Raw genomic sequence first — 20929 nt, 5'->3', positions numbered from 1 at the left:
GGTTTTTCAACAAGCTTTTTTTTTTTCCTCATATTATAAGAGAATATCTTGGATTGAATTCTTGGGTTTTTATTGAAGTGAATGAATGTTTGGTTTTTTCTATCGTTTGAATTATGTTTAGTATGAGATTTGAAAATTTTGGTCTTATGTGAATGATTATCTCTCAAGGATTGAGCGCTGAAGTATCCTTTGTTTATGGTAGAACTGATGAGTGCGGATAGTCTGTGCTGAAAGCACTGGAAATTCCAGTGCTGGCGCTTCTCATTCGTCCATGTCATTTTCCATGACTGCAGCTACAAAACACACGGAATTTCACGGACGCGGGTTTCCGGCGATAGCCTTCCGCACGAAGTTCCTGCGCCTGGGATGCTAGGTGGGGCCTACTGTGGTGTTAGGGAGAAATCCACCCCGTCCATCCGTTTTGCGTGATCATTTTATGACATGACCAAAAATTCTGCGGATCCAAAATTCAGTGTTCTACCTGAGAGAGTGGGGATTCAATGTGACAACCGTTGAAACATTCATGCTGCCAAAAAAATTGCCGTATTAGGGCTGAAAGTCAGGCGGGTTGGGCCGGGTTGGTGCTCAACCCTAACCCAACCCAAGGTTCCTATACCTCAATCCTAACCCAACCCAACCCAATCTCAAGTTGGGAATTCTCAACCCAAGCCCAACCCAAGGGGTCTCGGTCAGGTTGATCGGGTGTATACCTACTAATATTTTTATTATTACATTAGTTTATTATATTTTAATATAAGACTTATTTTTTGTATCTATAATTTTATTAATTATATATATATATATATGTGATTATTCATCATAAAGAACTTCTTTTTTTTCTTAAAAAAAACAAGCTAAAATATAGGACAACTACTCCTTTAAAAGTCATGTAGCATAGCACACAATCTATTTGGGAGAGAGAAATCCGGCATATCTTGTTGGCTTGAGTCCTTGGAAATGACGTGGGCAAATGAGACCCGACATCACTAGTGTGTCTTCGACACAAACGATCCACACTCAATTATAATTTATAAGTAACTAATATATTGATCGGGTTCGGGTTGGGTCGGACAACCCGAGACCTCAACCCCAGCCCAACCCAAGTTTTATCTAGTTGGTGTTTGTATAGCCCAAGCTTGAGATCGTACCCGATATATCATGCCCGAGCCCAACCCAATGTCGGGTTGGTCACGGCTCGGTCGGGTTGAACCCGCCCAACTTTCAGCCCTACTTCGTATCAAGCAAAGTTTTTATGATTTTACTTCATCCAAGTGGGAATGATCGGGTTCGGGTTGGGTCGGGCAACCTGAGACCTCAACCTGAGCCCAACCCAAGTTTATCGGGTTGGTGTTTGTATAGCCCAAGCTTGAGATCGGACCCGATATATCCTGCCCGAAACCAACCTAATGTCAGGTCGGTCACAACTCGGCCGGGTTGAACCCGCCCAACTTTCAGCCCTACTTCGTATCAAGCAAAGTTTTTATGATTTTACTTCATCCAAGTGGGAATGACCTTATAAATGGTTTTGATGGTATGTAAACATCACGGTGGAGCTCATTAAAGTTTCAATGGTAAGAAACTCTTTCCCCGGTTTTCCCTCTCATATGGCCCACTTGAGTTTTAGATTTGCATTATTTTTTATCACATGATCTACAATGATCTTGAAAAATAGATGGACGTGGTGGATTTCTCACAAACATCACGGTGGGTCCCACCTAGCATCCCAGCCTAGGAACATCCTGGGAAAGGCTTTAGCAGAAAACCGCGTCCGAATTTCACAACCTTCCGGCGCTTCTCATTGGTTCATGTTAATTTCCACTCTCCAGGCTCACCATGATTTTTTTATTAGAACCACACCGTCTATCAAATTTTCCAGATACTTTTAGATCATGAGCTCAAAAATGAGTTACATCCAAAGCTCAAGTGGATCTGTTTGAAATGGCAAACTTTTGATTTTCTCCAATGCAAATCCATGACTTTGAGAAGTCCATTCATTTACTAAAGTTCACATTTTCATTTCCATTTTCGCAAATTAGAAATGTCTAAACATTGTTATTTTTGGACCATTGACCAAATGCTATTGGAAGCATGAAATGAACGGTTTTGATTTGATCCAAGTGGGACATGCATTTAAAATGTCATGGAGGCCCGGATAATGTCTCCACACATGCTGCACCTTTTGACATGCGTATCCAGTTTTATGAGAGGAAAACTTTGATAATCTGGAAGAGTATCATTGATGATACACATGTATTTAGAAATTACTTAAAAATTCATATTAAGGATATGGGAAAGTATAATCAAATTGTTACAATCGTTGAGACACATATATATATATATATATGGGAAAAGGTACTATGCGCTCGACCTCACGATAAGCTCCCGTGAGGTCGAGCTGTGTGGGCCCCACCGTGATGTGTGTTGACCATCAACACCGTGCATTTGATGGGTCCCCTTTAAATTATGGGATATCCCAAAAATCAGCCGTATACGGAACTCAGGTGGGCCATACCATCTAAAATCATGTGAAGACACTGTTAAAACATACAAAAGCACTTGGTGGGGCCCACTTGAAATTTGCATGCATCTGAAACTTGGTCCGAACCCTTATCCAAGTGGGACACACATAATGGATGGGCTGGATTTGCAAACCACATCTCGGTGGGCCCAAAAAATGATTATGAATGTTTTAATGGTGCACGACCCCTCTCCACTTCTGTATGTGGTGTGGCCCACACAAGTCACGGATTGACTTGATTTTTGAGACCTAGGCCCACGATGGAATGGTGCATCTGACTGATGGGGTAGATGTTTGAAACGCATCACGGTGGGGCCCACACAGCTCGACCTCATGGGACGGACACATGAGGTCGAGCGCATAATTTTCATATATTCATATATATATATATATATATATATATATATTATAGACAAATACTTAAGCTTGTTTGATTATGCATTAGTGTACATATAATGAAGGGATGAAAATGAAAAATATCCAATCCTAATATTTCAATGAATCCGTGGTTAGCATTGCACAACTAACCTGATTTTAGGGGTAGAACTTAGGCTCTGTTTGTTAAATCTAAAGCCTAAAAAGCGAATCTAAAATATGAAGCCTAAATATGAAATCTAAAGCCTAAATCTGAAATCTGAAGTAAAAAAAAGTTGTTTGATAATTATGGCTAAAGTCTAAAAATTAAGTACTGAATCTGAAAGAAATTGTTTATTAACAAACATCTTAAACATCTGAAATATGTTAATTTGACACATTTGTCCTTATCTCTCCTTTGGAAATGTTTTACATTATAAAGAAATTATTTTTTATTAAATAAAAATAAAATCATTCTATTTAATTCAAATAAACTTAAATACTTAATAAAAAACTAAAATATCATCATAAGACCCTTAACTCCTCTTAGCAGGAAGATTGTCACTATGTGTTGTATAGGATTGAACACTAGCAGTAACAAAACCTTCAAATAAGCCCCACCTTATATTTATTTGCTATTCAAACCGTTTATAAGGTCATTTCCAATTGTATGAGGTGAAAACATATTCATCCAAACCTTCTGTAGCCTATTTAAGTTTATTTTCCATCCAATATGTTCATAAGGTCATAAATACTTGTATGAAGAGGGAAAAAAAATCATACTGATCCAAAACTTCTGTGACCCGAAAAAAGGTTTCAATGGTAAAAGTTCAATCCCCTATTGCTTTTTGTAGCTTATTTTTCGTCTCAAGTTTTAATACGAGCTCGCCAAATGGATGAATGGTTTGGATATAACACATACCTCATGATGGGAACCACAGAACTTACGTCAATATAGCAGCTACATAGCTGGTGTGAGGTACACCAACCAATCCACATCTTACTTGGACGCGGATTAGCTACTGATGGGTTGAATAGCGCTACCAAAGTGACGTCATCAGTTTACATGGGCCCACTATGATGTATGTGGGCCCACTATAATGTATATGCTTTATCTACACCGTCCATCTATTTGAAAATTTAATTTTAGAGCATGAATTAAAAAACAAGGCATATCCAAATATGTAGTTGACCCCACCATAAAAAACACTGGCGAGATTGATGCCTACCGTTAAAACCTTCCTAAGGCTCACTTCGATTTTTATTTGAAATCCAACCTATTCACAAGTTAACATGGACATAACAGAAGGGAAAAAACAAATAACAGCTTGATCAAAAACTTTTGTAGTAGTTGAAACACTAATTGATAAGAGTTTTGCACCAGCACTTATATGTTGCCGCTTTTCAAGTGCTTTTCATCTACTCTTTATTTTCATTACTCTTAGTTAGAGCTGGGCATCGGACCGAGTCGGATCGGATTCGGTCCAACCCGACCCTAATCGAAGTCTGCATAGCTTGACCCGAACTCGAACAGATCCGGTACCGGATTTGAGTCATCTAACTCAAACAGATCCGAATCCCTAGTAGTCTGAACCAATCCGATTCCGACTCGGTCAGAAAAACTTAGTCGGATCCGATTGGGCGAGGTTCGATCGTCCATTTTTTCAATGGTGTGGAAATTTAGCGTCAACCACTCAAATGATCTGAAAAAACTGATGGACGGTGTGGATAAACTAAAAAAAGATTTAAAACGGTCCCAAGTAGTTTACCAAATGGAATAAAAAATCTCACCGCAAAAGCTTCCTGAAGAAGCTTTACTTCATGACGGCAAGCAGATTGCCTAGTCTGTACAGTAAGCGTACTGAGTAAACTCAGTGGGCCCTAGTGACATTCATGCATTGTATCCACTCCGTCTATCTCTTTTGAAACGTAATTTGAGGGCATTATCCCAAAGTACAAACCTCAAATGGACCACACCACCAGAAACAGTGTGAATTGAACATCGACCGTTGAAAAATTCCATGAGGCCAAAGAAGTTCTAGATCAATCTGTTATTTGTGTTTTTCCTTCATCCATGTCTTTGTGATCTTATGAACAGGTTGGATGACAAATAAACATCATTGAGGGCCTTAAAAATTTTCAAAACGGTTGAAATCAATACTTCCACTTTTTCTAGTGGTATGGTGCACTTGAGCTTTGTATATACATCAATTTTGGGTTGAACCCATAAAATAATCTGGAAAAACGAATGGACGGCGTGGATGAACTACATGCATTCGCGGTGGGCCCAACCGAGTTTACTCAGTACGATAAGAGCGTACGAGTAACTCAGTACGCAAGTACTGCCTATGTTCTTAGCTCACGCTAGCTATATAATAGCTTTGGGTACGTGTTGTGCGAAGACGAGCACTGACGGTCATTGAGCTCCGTGTTGTACGAACGGTTCAAAGGAGATCAAAGTTACATGGCCCCACAGTGATGTATTTATTATATCTATACCGTTCATCTATTTTTAGAGATCATTTTAGGGCATTATCCAAAAAAATGAATCAGATCCAAAGATCATCTGGACCACACCATAAATAGCAGCAGAGATGATGATTTTCACCGTTAAACAATTTGTAGGCCCACCATAATGTTTATTTTCCATCCAATCTATTCATAAGGTCACAAAGACCTGAATGAAGTGGAAAAACAAATTTCATGTTGATCCAGAACTTCTGTGAACCCAACAAGGGTTTCAGTGGTAGACGTTCAAACCCCTGCGGCTTTCCGTAGTGTGGTCCACTTAATAGTTCATCTATCTTATTTTTGTCTTAAGCCTTAATAAAATATTGCCAAATGGATGGACGGTTTGGATATAACACATACCTCGTGATTAGACCCACAGAACTTGCTAACGCCCGCTTTCGTCTCTGAATCTGACCGTCACGCGTCTCTGAATCTGACCGTCACGCTTGTAAACACCGTATGCAAATCTTCTTCTTCTTCGACCAATCCCTGCTGCGTCGTTCTTTCTCTCTCTCTTCCGTAAACAGCTATCCACCGTATAGCAGTGTATATCTCTTCGACAGAGAATTCTCTGAAACTCAACTGCAGAAAAAAAGGTATTTAATCTACCGTAGGATATGTAAGTAGTTTTTTTCTTGCCTTAATCTTCAAGAGAAAGGGAGAGAGAGAGATAAACAGAGATAAAGCGAGATAGAGAAAGATAGAGTTTGGGGCTCAAGTGTATATTGAGCGGGTTTTTTTTGGCGCCAAATGAAAAGCCAAAGATACGGAGATATTTTGTAAAATAGAGGGCTATTGACATTCCGGGTCGGGTCGGGTCGGGTCGGGTCGGATCATTTCGGTCCGGATTTTCGGATCGGTTCTGTCCGGATACACCACTATCCGAATTCGACCCGAAAAATGATCGGATCTGGATGGACATACTCGATCAGGGCCGATCTAGGCCGTCGGTTCTGTTCGGAACGGTACGTGGTGAGGTCGACTGGAGCTTTGGATTTGGTACTCATTCTTTGGATCTTTACCTAAAATTATATTTCCAAATGAGTGGACGGTGTGGATACAAAACATGCATCATGATGGGGCCCACATAACTTGGTGACTTAACTTCGGTAGCGAGTCGAATCTTACTACTCAACCTATCAGTATCCAATCTGCGTCCGTGGAAACAGATCGGCTACTCCCCTGCCACCAGCCAATGGCTAATGGTCGGTGCTATGTGGGCCCTACCATGATGTATGTGTTTCGTCCATGCCATCCATCTATGTTTCTAGATCATTTTAAATATGAGACAAAAAATGAGGTATATCCCAATCTCAAGTGGACCATATTATAGGAAAAAAGTATTGAATGAATGTTGACCATTAAAAACTTTTTGGGGGCTATAAAAGTTTTGGATCAAGTTGATCTTTGTTTTTTTCATTCATCTAGGTCTATATGACCTAATCAACAAATTAGATGTCAAATAAACAGTACATTGGGTCTTGGGAGAATTTTAATGGTAGATATCCAATCACTATTGTTTTCCTGTGGTATCGTTCACTTGAGATTTGTATTCTTCTCATTTTTGGTATTAACCCCTAAAATGATCTTTAAAAATGGATAAATCACAAATATCATGGTGGGGCATAAAGAAGTTTCACAGGTTAAAAGTTATTTTGTATTGCACAAACAATTTAAAAAGAAAAAATTGCCGTTGTAACTTGAAAAAGGATAATTTTGGAAACAAAGTTTTTTGTTTAATGAAAAATTCATTGAGCGCATTCCGCATAAGGCAGACATTTATCACCGAAAGAATTCAGTAGAAAACTATCTTTCCTTCTTCCGCAACAGCGACGCATTAACAAACACCACTAACCACACAACATTTTCCCAATTCCATGTTAAGTGCAAAAATTCAGCATTAACAAACAAGCCCTCGGTGAGACATGTATCCACAAGTTAGTAGGTTTAATTAAGTTACTGTATGCCACGTGTACATTCGCTGAGTACCGTGTATCAAGCGTCATCCGTTGCCGGAGTAGCCCAGACTCTCTGCTAATGTTATAAAGTATTGGCATTTACGGAAGCAACATCATAAATCAACTTTATTAGGACAATGTAAAAGAGATTATATGGCACACGACATCCATTAAAATTTCTAATTATTGCAAAATTCATTCAAAGGTTGGCTATGGTACATCCGGACCCTATGGTTGTTATTGGATTATAGCCGTTGGATATGGGGCCAACTGCTTATATGAGGGCCTTCACTGGATGGGGTCCATGGGATAAACCCTTTGATTGTTTATAACTCTTTTACTTTGAACGTGGGCCATTGATCGAAAGTTTAAGATTTCCATAAGACTTTCAAGGCATCACCAGCAGCTCTTTATCTCGTCGTATCAATGGTTTGGATCACCACGGGTGTGTAATAAAGCTCATGTACATGCAGCAGATGTGTCGACAGCACTTCGATCTTTATTTATCACATTAATACGAGTAGGCCAGGTGGACACGTTAATGGCCTGGGCCAGGGTGAACGAGGCAGGCCAGATGTCGAGGCAAGATCTAAAGAGGCTCGGGCCCATGTTTGAGGACTTTCATTAGATCTCGGTCGGACCCATGTGTTCCGGTCCACTCATCTCTTCCACAAGCTGGTATTTGGCCTGAGATTAGGCTCCATATGGTCCGGAATAGTATCGGGTCCAAATGATAAACGGCGAAAACCTCGGGCTTACAAAGGCCCACCCTAACAATATATTTATTTAAGCTTGAAATTTGAAATCGCCAACTCAGTGCGGCTACAATTTTGGTATTTAAAAAAAGAAAAATCTAATCATCCCCCATATATAGATTCTCAGCCCTTCATCTTTGGAAACTTTAAAGAAGTAGGTTGGCTACGAGCTCACGCATGGTCAACGATAACGGTTCTGACGTCAGCATAAAAAAGGACAAATATTCTCTATAGACAAGGAAATTTTTTGAGACGTGATCTTCTGTGGGCCCTATCATGATGTGAGTGTAAGATCCACACCGTCTATCCATTTTTCCAGATTGGTCTAGGACATGAACCCGAAAAACAGGCAGATACATAACTATGTGGCCCGCAGGATCACGACGTTTATTTGACATCCAAACTGTTTTTGAAGTCGCACAGAACTCTGTGGCCCGCAGAAGTTTTCAACAATTACCACTTTTTACTTTTTTGTGGTTCACTTGGGCTTTGAATCTGCTTAGTTTTTGGGCTCATGGTTTAAAATGATCTAGAAATATGGATGGATGGTGTCGATCTAACACATAGATCATGGCGGGGCACAAACGAACGTTACACGCATTTAAACATATCTTTGTCATCGAATGCGTTTCTTCGCAATAACCTCGAAGGAGGGAAAGCTAAGGGGGCTGACCGTGATGTTTGTGAGAAATCCACTCCATCCATCCGTTTTTTCCAGATCGTGATAGGACAAGGGCCCAAAAATGATGTGGATCCAAAACTAAAGTGGGCCGTACAACAGGAAACAGTGAGGATTGAACGTCCACCTTTGAAACATTCGTGGGGCCACAAAAGTTTTGGATCAGGATAATAGTAATTTTTATTTTTCATTTCATCCTAGCTGAAATGATCTTATTAACGGTAAGGATGGCAGAAAAACAACACGGTGGACCCTAGGGAGGTTTCATCTTTAGGCATTTCCCAACCCACTTTTTCCTCAAGTGCGGCCCACTTGAGTCATGGATCTGCTTATATTTTGGGCTCATTCCCAAATATGATCTGGAAAAATCTGATGAACGTGGTGGATTTCTCACAAACATCACGTGGGCCCACTTAGCTTGCCGTTGCTCTACGTTAATGCGAAACGCATTCTCTCTCAATCCAGCGGAGGTTTCGGAGGGAAACGACGTCCATTGCGTTGGGAAGTAAGAAATTACGGACCTGTTTAGAGAGTTGAACTTCTACGGCACCATCTAAGCTGTTTCTTCCAATCCCTATAAATACAGCCAACCATACCCTTCTATCCTTCACAACTCCTCCTTTACTGTGTTGTCTTCTTTTCTCTTCTCTTCTGTTGCATATAATCATGGATACCGTTCATGCTCTCATCCTCCTCTCTTTCATCACCTTCCTTCATCTCTCTCAGAATCTTTTAGTTGAAGCCGCCAATGGTGGTTTCAGCGTCGATCTCATTCACCGCGATTCCCCTCAGAGTCCCTTCTACAACCCATCTGACACCATCTACGACCGCCTGTCGAAAACACTCCGCCGTTCGAGCTCTCGTATCAATTACTTCCGTTCTCTCTCCAAGTCATCTTCCTCTTTTAACACCACCTTCATTCGATCGGAGGTGATCCCCAATGGTGGAGAATATCTCATGTCGCTCTCCATCGGTACACCTCCAGTCAAGCTCCTCGCTATCGCTGACACTGGAAGTGATCTTATCTGGACACAGTGCAAGCCCTGCGAACAATGCTATCGTCAAACCACCCCTCTCTTCGATCCGTCCGAATCTTCTACTTACCGCGACCTCTCTTGCGAATCAAATCCATGCACAGCTCTTCCGCAAGCTTCATGCAGTGATAGTAGGAAGTGTGAGTACTCTTACAGCTATGGAGATAAGTCATACACTAATGGAGTTCTTGCAGTAGAAACACTCACCTTTGCCTCCAGTGCCAGAGCTAGATCGAGTGTTAAAATTCCCAAAATCTCATTTGGGTGTGGCCACAACAATGATGGGACTTTCGATAGCCATGGAGCTGGATTGATTGGACTTGGAGGCGGCCCACTTTCTCTCATCTCTCAATTGGGTTCTTCCATTGATGGGAAGTTCTCCTACTGCTTAGTGCCGCTACAGAAGACCACCTCCAGCAGCCAAATGGATTTTGGCGATAGTGCAACCGTCTCCACCCCTGGTGTCGTATCTACACCTTTGATTCCTAAGGACCCAGATACATTTTACTATCTAAACTTGGAATCTATCTCTGTTGGTGAGGAGAAGGTGGAGCTTCCATCGTTGGAAGAGGGTAACATCATCATCGACTCCGGCACGACTCTTACATTCCTTGAGACCAACACTTTCAGTCAATTGGAATCGGCATTGAGGGCAGTGATTAATCTTCCTCCGGCCGAGGACCCAACTGGGACTTTGCAGGTTTGCTACCAGTTGGGCTCTGATGCTGAACTACCTGAGCTGAAGTTCAGCTTCACCGACGCTGTTATCATCCTTCCTCCCTTGAACACTTTCATTCAAGTTTCTGATGATGTTGTTTGTCTGGCGATTATTGCTTCGGACAGCTTTTCCATCTTTGGCAACATAGCTCAACAGAACTTCAAGGTTGGATATGATCTTGTTGGGAAAAAGGTCTCCTTCGCTCAAACTGACTGCACCAAGAGTTAGGGTTTTGCAATGAGCTTTTTTTCGTATTATAAGATAATATGTTGGATTGAATTCTTGGATTTTAGTGAAGTGAATCTATCATTTGGTTTATGTTTTATGACGTTGTAATTCCATTTAATGAAATTAGTATGAGATTTGAAAACTTCTGTCTTATGTGAATGGTTATCCTTCACGGATTTAGTATTCAACTATAGCTTGTTTATGGTAGCATTGAGAAGATGAACCGTTCAAATCAGACCATCCGTTTGGCTAATATGGTTTATATTTTAAGCTTAACGGTATTTTCCTTGTGAAGATGGCGGAAGCGGATTGGCTGGTGTACCACACATCAGCTATATAGCTGATGTATTGAGGTCAGCAAGTTCTGTGGGTCCCATCATGAGGTATTTGTTATATCCAAACTGTCCATCCATTTTGCGAGTTCGTCTTAATGCTTGAGCCAAAAGCTAAGACAGATATAACGATGAAGTGGACCACACTGAAAAAAGAAGTGGGGGATTGAACGTATACCATTGAAACCCTTTTGGGATTCACAGAAGTTTTGGATCAATATGAAATTTGTTTTTCCTGTTAGTCTAGGTATTTGTGATCTTATGAACAGATTAGATGGAAACTAAACATTATGGTGGGCCTACAAAATTTTTAACGGTGAAAATCATTATCTCTGCTGCTATTTGTGGTGTGGTCCACTTGATCTTTGCATATTATTCATTTTTTTTATACTACTCTAGAATGATTTCTAAAATTGGATGAACGGTGTGGATATAATAAATACATCATTGTGGGCCCATGTAACATTGATATCCTTTGAACCGTTCGTGCAACTTCGCCTGGAGGAAGCGGATTGGCTTTTTTACCACACACCTAATTGGTGTGGTTACGTGTCGTGCGAAGCCGAGCGCTGACTCTCCTTGAGCTCTGAGTCATACGAGCAATTAAAAGGAGATCAAAGTTACATCGGCCTCACAATGATATATTTATCATATCTATACCGTTCATCCATTTTAAAGGTCATTTTAGATCTTTGTCCCGAAAATGAGTAATTTCCAAGCTTGATGTGGACCACACCACAAATAGAAGTGGGACAATGATTCTCACTGTTAAAACATTCGTAGGGCCCACCGTAACGTTTACTTTTCATCCAGTATATTCCTAAGGTTACACAGACCTTCACCACGATAAAAATGAAATCATAGTAATCCTAAATTTCTGTGACCCCAGAAGGGTTTCAATGGCAGACGTTCAATCTTTCACTGCCCTTTACTGTGTGGTCCACTTGATTTTTGGATCCGTCTTATTTTTTGGCACAAGCCTTACGACGAGATCACTACGTGGATGGACGGTTTGGATATAACTCATACCTCATGATGGGACCCACAGAACTTGGTGACGTCAACACACTAGCTAGGTTGCTGGTGTGTGGTACACCAGCCAATCCGCTTCCCATATTACAGTGGGACACATTCCAAACATAGCATCCGAATTGTTTGTTATTTGTGACGTGGCCCACTACCGGGATGGTTTGAATCATTTTGGGAGTTCCATGTGGAAAATTCAAAACTGCATATATACCATGATTATATGTGCACTTTTCGTTTCAAATCTTTTGGAGGATTTCACGGAATAGTGAACAACGACGAGCTTTGTCTTCACAGTCAGTGCTCACACAGTCACACGTGGGGATGTGAGATACGTGTGAGTGATCTGAGGTGATGATCATGTGGGACGTTTGTAGGTGGTCTGTTCTAAAGATAGGCTGGTCCCTCCAGGTGATTTCATTGGCCTCACAAATCACAAGGCTCGGGTTTTGGCCCACCACGTGATGATCCATACCGTTCACCTAGAAACTCTTGTGGTATATGGTCAATCTGTAAAGAGTCTCTGATCATAGATTATCGTGCTCGTGCCAAAGTCAGTTAGAATTGCTTTTTCTGGACCATTGTTTTTAAGTCAATTTCTGCGGATGAACAGATTTACGATGAGTGATCGTTTTCTTCCTGTACGAACCATACACGTTTTGTGTGGAATTAGAGGGTGGTTGGTTCCATTCCCCGATTGCTTCTTAAATGATGATCTGAACCGTTCATGGAGTACTGCCATCTATGCTACAGATGGCATAAATATAGTATCATTGCTTCGGTATGGTAATATTTAGAATATGAACGGTTCAGATCAATCTAAGGATCTCCAACGCAAGGTTTTCAGTTTTGACAAGTGGGGCCCAAGATTTGGCAATGCATGCCATTGGTCCGTTCAACCCACCACCATAGATATGCGTCGAAACTCGTAATTAACATTGTTTTAGATTCACGTTGAATTTAATGTTCCAGGCTCCGAATTTTAATGGCTCACCTCATCAAAAGATTCGGTTAACCTCGAAAAATGGAGATGGCCCTAAGTGTATCATCACTCACGGCTACAAAATTTGCTATTCAAAGATGGAAAATTTCCACCTATTATCCTTGTACGTACCGTACTAGATCGCACCTGCATATTTGCCATGTCTATCAACACGTGTCAATATCTCACGTGTGTGTGAGATCTGACCTTACCACAAGGTGGGTCACACTAGATCTCGTGGCCCAATTGTCAAGTGATTTGGTACTTCAGATGGACCACAGCGTTTACAACCAATAGATCGACTGAACTTCAGGTCAGAGGATATCCACACTGGCCCATCTGATGGAAAGGTGGGACCTTGCTCACGTGCGTCATAGGCAGTGTTCACGTGCGATTGGGTTAGCTAAACAAATACAATAAAGAGGCATGCTAATTCCCCACGTGTGATAGCCCTTCACATCACATGCGTGCCCATTTGCCGCGCACGGTTTGGCTAGTGACCTAACACCAGCCAGCTAGATGGTGTCAAAGCTCTTTGGGCCCACCGTGATGTATCTGTTCTATCAACACCGCCCTTCCAATTTTTTGAAGGATATCATTTTAGGGCATGAAATGAGGTAAATTCATATCTCAGGTGGCCCACACCACAGAAAACAGTGGATCCTTCCATTTTGCCAATCATTTTAGGGCATGAGCCCATAAATGAGGTAGATTCGTATCTCAGGTGTACCACATCACATAAAACAATGGTAATTGAATGCTCATTGTTGAAACTTTAATTGAGGGTCATAAAAGTTTTGAATCAAGTTGATATTTGTGTTTTTTTTGACCTTATCAATAAATTAGATGGCAAATAAACATTTGGTTGAACTCTGTAAAGATTTTAATGTGGACATTCCATCAATACTATTTTTATTTTCTATTTTCTTGTGATGTGGATGTGGTCCACCTGAGATCTGTCTGTATCTTAATTTTACACTTATGCCCTAAAAATGATATAAAAAATGGGCTTATCGACCACATTTTTGGATATTACAGATGCATCATGGTGGGGCCACAAAGCTTTGACACTAGCTAGCCGGCTGGCGTAGGGGCCACTGGCCAAACTGCGTCCCTATTTGCCTAAATGTGACGAGTGAGTGAGATTTCAGCTTTTCCACCAGGTGAACTGTGCGGACTAAAAACGTAGGCCACCCAGGGGAGCGGCTTTGGTGGATTCCTGATTGTGGGGGCCACCTTATGTATGTGCCTTACATTCACACTGTTCATTTATTTTGACAGCTAATTTTAAGGCAAAATCTAAAAAATTAAGCAGATCTAAATCTCAAGCAGATCATACAATAGGAAACAGTGATGATTGACTATTAAAAACTTCATGTGACCTTATCAACAGGTTGGGTGGCAAATAGACATTCCAGTGGCCCCCAAGAAGTTTAAATGGTGGGTATTCAACTACCACTATTTATTTTGGTATAGTCCACTTGAGCTTTGGATCTGCTTAATTTTTTGGATCATTTCCTAAAATGAGGTCTCATCAAAATGGTTCGATAGAATGGATGTAAGGCACATACATGACGATGGCCCCACAATCAAGATTCCACCAAATTCATGCGCAGCCACTCCACTCCTCGCATGGGCCATACCATATTAAAACAAATGAATGGCCACAAAAATAATAATAATAATAATAGAGACCATCCATTTTCTTTTTTTCATTGTAACTATTTGAGGACTGAAACTGCTGGATTTTTCAGGCAGAACATTTAGGCATAATTTTCTATATATGTTCAGAGCTTAGATCTTGCACACTTGTTTTATATCTGTACGTGTGACTTTGTATGCATGTGTATGGGTCTTCGCGCAGGTGTGTAATCAACAAACCCGTGAGAGAGTATTTTATTCATATATCATGTCATGATAACCAAAACGTACTCCTTCCATTCCATGTAAACACTATTGTAAAACATGATTTGGGAAAGAAGAGGCTTGTATGCTTAGAGCCGCACACAACCAGTATTTATACATGAATGGGGAGGATCTACAGAGATTACAAAGAAGAGATTAGGATCTACAGAGATTACAGAGAAGATTACATGATTATAGAGGAGAGATTTCTGCTGCAGATGAGCTGGCTGGACGCGTTCCTTCAACAAACATGGGCTCCTTCGCATTCCCTCTCTCCTCGTCTCCTTGTGATGTATTCACTTCATGGCTGCTCTCCTTCTCCCTTTAGCTATTTTCTTTCATCTACCTAACGAGTCTCTCGTAGAAGCAGGTAAAAACTGCTCCAACATCCATCTTGTCCACCATGATTCTGATTGAGATTCGAACATCATAATAAACTCAGATCAACCCTAAGTATATCTCATTCTGAATCTCAACTAGTCTCATGTTAGACAAGATGGATGCTAAAGTAATTTTCGCTAGCTTCTATAAGAGAGACTTGTTAGGTAAATGAAAGAAGATAGCTAAAGGGAGGATGAGAGCATGGACAATAGCCATGGAGTTAATACATCATAAGGAGATTGGGTACAAGCGGTTCAATTCCTACACGATAGAGATTAGGTATATTAACCGCGAGTATGATTACTGTGTATATTACATGGTACTTAAAGAGGAGTATACATTCTATTGATACTTTACGTTGATGATATATTAATTGCTACAAAGGACAAGAATGAAACACACTTGCTTAAGTCTCCATGTTAAGCTCGTACAACAAAGATAGAATAATTAAATAAAGTAAAATAACTAAGTAATAAAGCAATTAACAACAAAACACATATTTTACGTGAAGAACCTTGCAGAAAAAGTCACAACACAAAAACAACGATAAAGATCAACTATAATAAAAACCTTAGAGTTTATATACTTATCCTGTTCAATTACAGAAGCACCCGATCCCTCTTTACAATGCACAACCCATTGAGAAAAAACCTTTCAAAGTCTTTCCAAGTGTTTAGAAGCCCCCTCACATCGCAAACCCTTTTCCTTAGAAAGAAAACACTCATATTAACAAGCTTTAATAATGATCATACTTAAATACCCTAATTTGCACAAATCTACGTAACATGTTGATTGGATCGAATGGAACCTTTGGTTGGACCGAACCAATTCCAATAGCACTTTTCGCTTAAATTATAAATGTATGCAAAAAAATTCTTACACACACACACACACACACACACACAATTTTGAACCAAAAAAGTAGAAATTATCACAACATGCAACTTGAGAGTTCACCAATTTTCAGTTGAACCAAATCAGACTTTAGTTGAGCCGAACTAGGACATCTCTGCATGATAAATTGGCATAATCCAAGGCATTCTCTATAACAATTCCCCTTAGCCTTTGTCCTGGAACTTGGTGGACACCCTCTCTAACCGCATTTTAAAAGGGTCCACCGTAGAAGGTCCCCAGGTTGACTACTTCTTTTCTAAACTAAATCATTCTCTCGTCGTTTCCACCATGTCCATCGGATCGAGGGTGATCCACAGCTGTGGGGAGTATTTGTTTGCAGAGTATCTCATGGAGCTGTCCATCGAGATGCTTGCATTCAAGTTCCTCGCAATCGCCAACACTGGAAGTAATCTTATATGGATCTAGTGTCAGCCCTACGATGGATACTTTAAACAAAAGGACCCCCTCTTCGATCTCGCTAAATCTTCCACCTATGGAAACCTCTTATGCAAATTGAATACATGCCAAGATCTTCATCCGGACTTTTCTTGTAGCAAGAGTAAGAAGTGTGAGTACACTTAAACTAATGGCGGCTTGCAGCAGAGATACTTACATTCAACTCTGCCAAGAGATCAAGCGTTTAAATTCCAAAGATCTAATTTGGATGTCAACCCAATCACAATAGAATTTTCCATAACTAAGAGGCTGGACTAGTGGGCCTCGGATACAGTCCTCTTTCACTCCTCTCTCAAATGGGTTCTTCAGTTGATGCGATGTTCTTCTACTGCTTAGTGCCCTTTGAGATGACCACATAGAACCACACGCACAAGGATTTGAATCGGCATTGAAGGATGTAATTGATTTTCCGTTAACCAAGGCTTGGCTATTGAGAACATGTAACTTTGCTGCAAGGTCGGTTGTGATATAGATATCCTTGACTTGATGGCTTCGTCGATACCAAACTGGTTCGTCTTGTTGGGAGAACTGTGGAAGCACATGGAGATGAATCAAGGATAGCTATCCAAAAGCACCAGGCAAAAGGGAGAAGAACACAACGATTTAACATGAAAGAACTCTTTCGAGAAAAAACCACGACACAAAGCGACAAATGATCACTATGAAATTAGAATTATGAAGCGTAGAGCTTACCCGATTCGAACAACCTTGAATCTCATCTTTGCTACACTTTTTGAAATCTTTGGACGATTTGAAAACCCTAACACAATTACATACCCTCCCAATTTTGATTGCACTCCAATATATAACCTTTGGAGGAAACCCAATTAGAAAAGGAAATAAATCCCGCAAAATTACAACTTTGCGAAAATCTGCACTAATCGGTTTGATGGCATCGAACATCCTCCAATGTCATCGAAACTTATCCTTCGATGACATCAAAACTTATCATTCAATGACATCAAAGCCTGATCGATGACATCGAACTAACACCCAAACTGACTAGAGACAAAACCCGATTTTTGGAAATATCTCGATTGCATCGAGATATGTTCGATTTCATCAAAGGTGCAATTGAACACCCTTCGATGACATCGAAAAAATGCCCAGATAGGTCATCGACCAATTGTAGAAAATCCGAAAAAACTCAATGGGATTCAGCGTTGTTCGACAGTCTGTTGATGGCATTAATAGGCCTAGTAACATATTCAATTTAAGACATTTATTACAACACATCTTCCAGTTGACACATTCATTTGAATGTGGGATGGTGCTGTTTATCTTACCATGGCTCCTTAGAATTTGCATCTTACGATTTTTGGCAACATAGAGCTTAGTGGAACTTCCATGGTTGGATATGACCTTGTTGGGAAGGTCTCTTAATTTTGCTGCAGCTGACTTCACTAGCCATTAGGGTTTTGCAATGAGATTTATGTTCCAACTGAATGTTGGATTGTCGTGGGTGTCATTGAACTTAGGGTTCGGTCTGGGATCGTTTACTACCAGTTATGGCAAGTGCAACTAAAATACAGTGAGAGAGCTAGATAGGATACTAGTTATATATATATATATATATATATATATATATATATATATATATATATATATATATATATATATATATATATATATATAAGATCCCACTTGTTGCAATCTGATTGGACTGCATCATCACACAATTAATGCATTTAATGCACTAGTACTGAGATGACGTGGACCAATCAAGATGTAGGAAGACAGTATTCTCTGACTTGTGACAATAAGATGATTCAAATTCAAAAAGAAAAAAAATACAGGTTATCTACATATAAATAAATTTAAAAAAAAAAAAAAAAAAAAAACTGACTTAAAAAAAGTTGCTAGTTAGAGAAAGAAAGCAAGAAAAAGTACATGGTCCAATTTTAAAAAAAGAGAAAAAAAGGTGCTAGCTAAGAATGTGAATTACCTTGTATCACAGGTGAATCCTATGTAGCCTTATTATGGTTGAACGAAAGAGTACCACAAGCCATTTGTGTGCAGAGCTGCAAAGCAGGCACCAATTGCTTGTAACTATGGATCAAAGGAATCCCCTTATTCCTCTACAAGGCTGCTCAATGACGCACTGCAAGCACCTATCTAATGCAGGCTGCCGTGAAAAAAAAGAAAAAGAAAAAAAGAAAGAAGAAAAGCTTTCCAATATGGGTCCACATCTAACATGCGCGTGCGCGCTGTGCTTTTTCAATGGGTCAACCTTAATTAAAGGCAATTCATGTATGTGAAACGCAGATGTTTCCAAGAAGCATTAATGACCTTTTTCACCCTTATAGCCGTGAGCCCTCCGCATGAGGGTAATAGGAGATTTTTGTGAGTTATAGAAAGGGAAGGTGCGGGCTAGCTGTCGTAAGAGTGTCTCATAATGCCCTACCCAATAACAATTCAATATCACCATTTGTCTTTTGTTTTTATTTAGGAAAGCGGCACATATGGCTACTGTTGTTGCATTAGTGTGAATTTTGATTGCATTAGTGTGAATTTTGAACTATGTGCCATCCTCGTTAGGGCCCCACTACGAACGGTCTTGGTTGAACTTCCCCTTTGCCTCCTACTTGGGGAGGTAGGAGATTAGGTGCGGCCTCATATGTAGGGTTCGCTTTGATGCATGTATTCTATATTATTTTAGAGGATCTTTTTAGCTTTTCAGGGCATAAGCCAAAAATGAAGCAGATCAAAATAACAGTACTTATTAAATGCCCCGTCGTTAAAAGCTCCTGAAGGCCTACCTTAATATTTACATAATGCTTGTTCACCATCTAACTTGATAATAAGGTCATATAAACCTGGATGAAAGGGTAAAAATAAATATAATAATTAATCACCTCTGTTTCCTAAGGTATTGTTAACCTAAGATTTCTATCAACTTTATTTTTGGCTGAAAACAGAGAGAATCGGATGGATGGATGACATAGATATATATACAATAAATGCATCAAGGTGGGCTCCATAGTAAGAGCCGCACGTCTTGGGTGAGACCATGGCCACACCTAATCCGTTCCTCGAGTCCAACGGAAGCGAATTTCCTGCGAAGGCTTCTAGAAGTTCCTGCGCTAGGAGCTTAGGTGGGCCCTGTCCATGCGTTTTTTGAGATCATTTTAGAACTCAATATCAAAAGTGAGAAGGATCTAAGCTCAGGTGAGTAAAGAAATTCCTGCTGTTGAAACCTCCCTGGGTCAACAGTGATGTTTATATGGCATCCATACTGTTTATAACGTCATTCCTAATGGGATGAGCTGAAAACACGAATATTAGCCTGATTTAAAACTTCTATGGCCCCACAAATATTTCAACTGTGTACATTCAATCCGCATGTTTGCGGCCTACTTTAGTATCGGGTCCAGCTCATTTTTGGCCAAAGGCCCTAAAATGATATTAAAAAACGGCTGGACGTTGTGGATTTCTCACAAACATAATGGTGTGCCCACCTATGTTCCAAGCGCCGGAACTTCCTGGGAAAGGCTTCCGCGGGAGATCCGCTTCCCACGTCCAACACTGGATCACTCCACCGCAGCCAATGAAAATATTCGGAGTTGGGACATTTTAAATAAGGGGAGAATCTTCCAAGGGATTTGTCATTTCTTGATTTATTAGAGACATTCAAGTTTCTTTAAGACCGTGGGATGCTGGTGAACTCGAGTGCATGGCACGTGTGAGAGAGAGATCCAAGATACTCATCAGGTGTAGCTAAAGAAATATAATGGAAGCAGCAACCACTTTTTTTGCCGCCCGACGTGTCATATGTGTAGAACATCAGTTCCTGAAAATGGTGGGCCACACCAGGATATCAATTGGTACTGAAATCAGAGCCATCTACTTATTACTGGGTTGCACTAGCACACTAAGCTGTATAATCTGTGAATCATTTTGAAGTTGTATTACTTGAGCAGTTGGGTTGATTTTTGTTGGGAAAAAAATTGGACAAGTTGATCGAGTCGGCTTATGGAATAGACCAATTCTACTGACGTAGCATGAGCCCATCGGGCACCGAGCCTAAACAAGACTCATATATGTCCAGAGGGCGAAGCCTCTAAGGAGATCAATGCAACCTTAAGGACACTCAAAGAGCCCTTCAGTGACCATGTACTACTGACCTAGCCCTTAGATTGATTATAGGTCAATTATAGATCGACCATATCCCAAATTGACTTACCCCATAGGTTGGCAA

The 20929-nt window shown here is 40.4% G+C and overlaps 1 protein-coding gene across 1 annotated transcript; it reads left to right on the top strand.

Moving 5' to 3' along the window:
- Positions 1-9441: 9441 nt before the first annotated feature.
- Positions 9442-10755, top strand: LOC131233676 (aspartic proteinase CDR1-like). Its single transcript, XM_058230465.1, has one exon. It carries the CDS (start codon positions 9442-9444, stop codon positions 10753-10755), a length of 1314 nt encoding a protein of 437 aa, XP_058086448.1.
- The last annotated feature ends 10174 nt before the right edge of the window (positions 10756-20929 follow it).

This window comes from Magnolia sinica, chromosome 18 (genome assembly GCF_029962835.1).
Source record: "Magnolia sinica isolate HGM2019 chromosome 18, MsV1, whole genome shotgun sequence".
In the NCBI taxonomy this organism is placed as follows: domain Eukaryota; kingdom Viridiplantae; phylum Streptophyta; class Magnoliopsida; order Magnoliales; family Magnoliaceae; genus Magnolia; species Magnolia sinica.
This window is presented reverse-complemented; position numbering and strand designations above follow the sequence as displayed.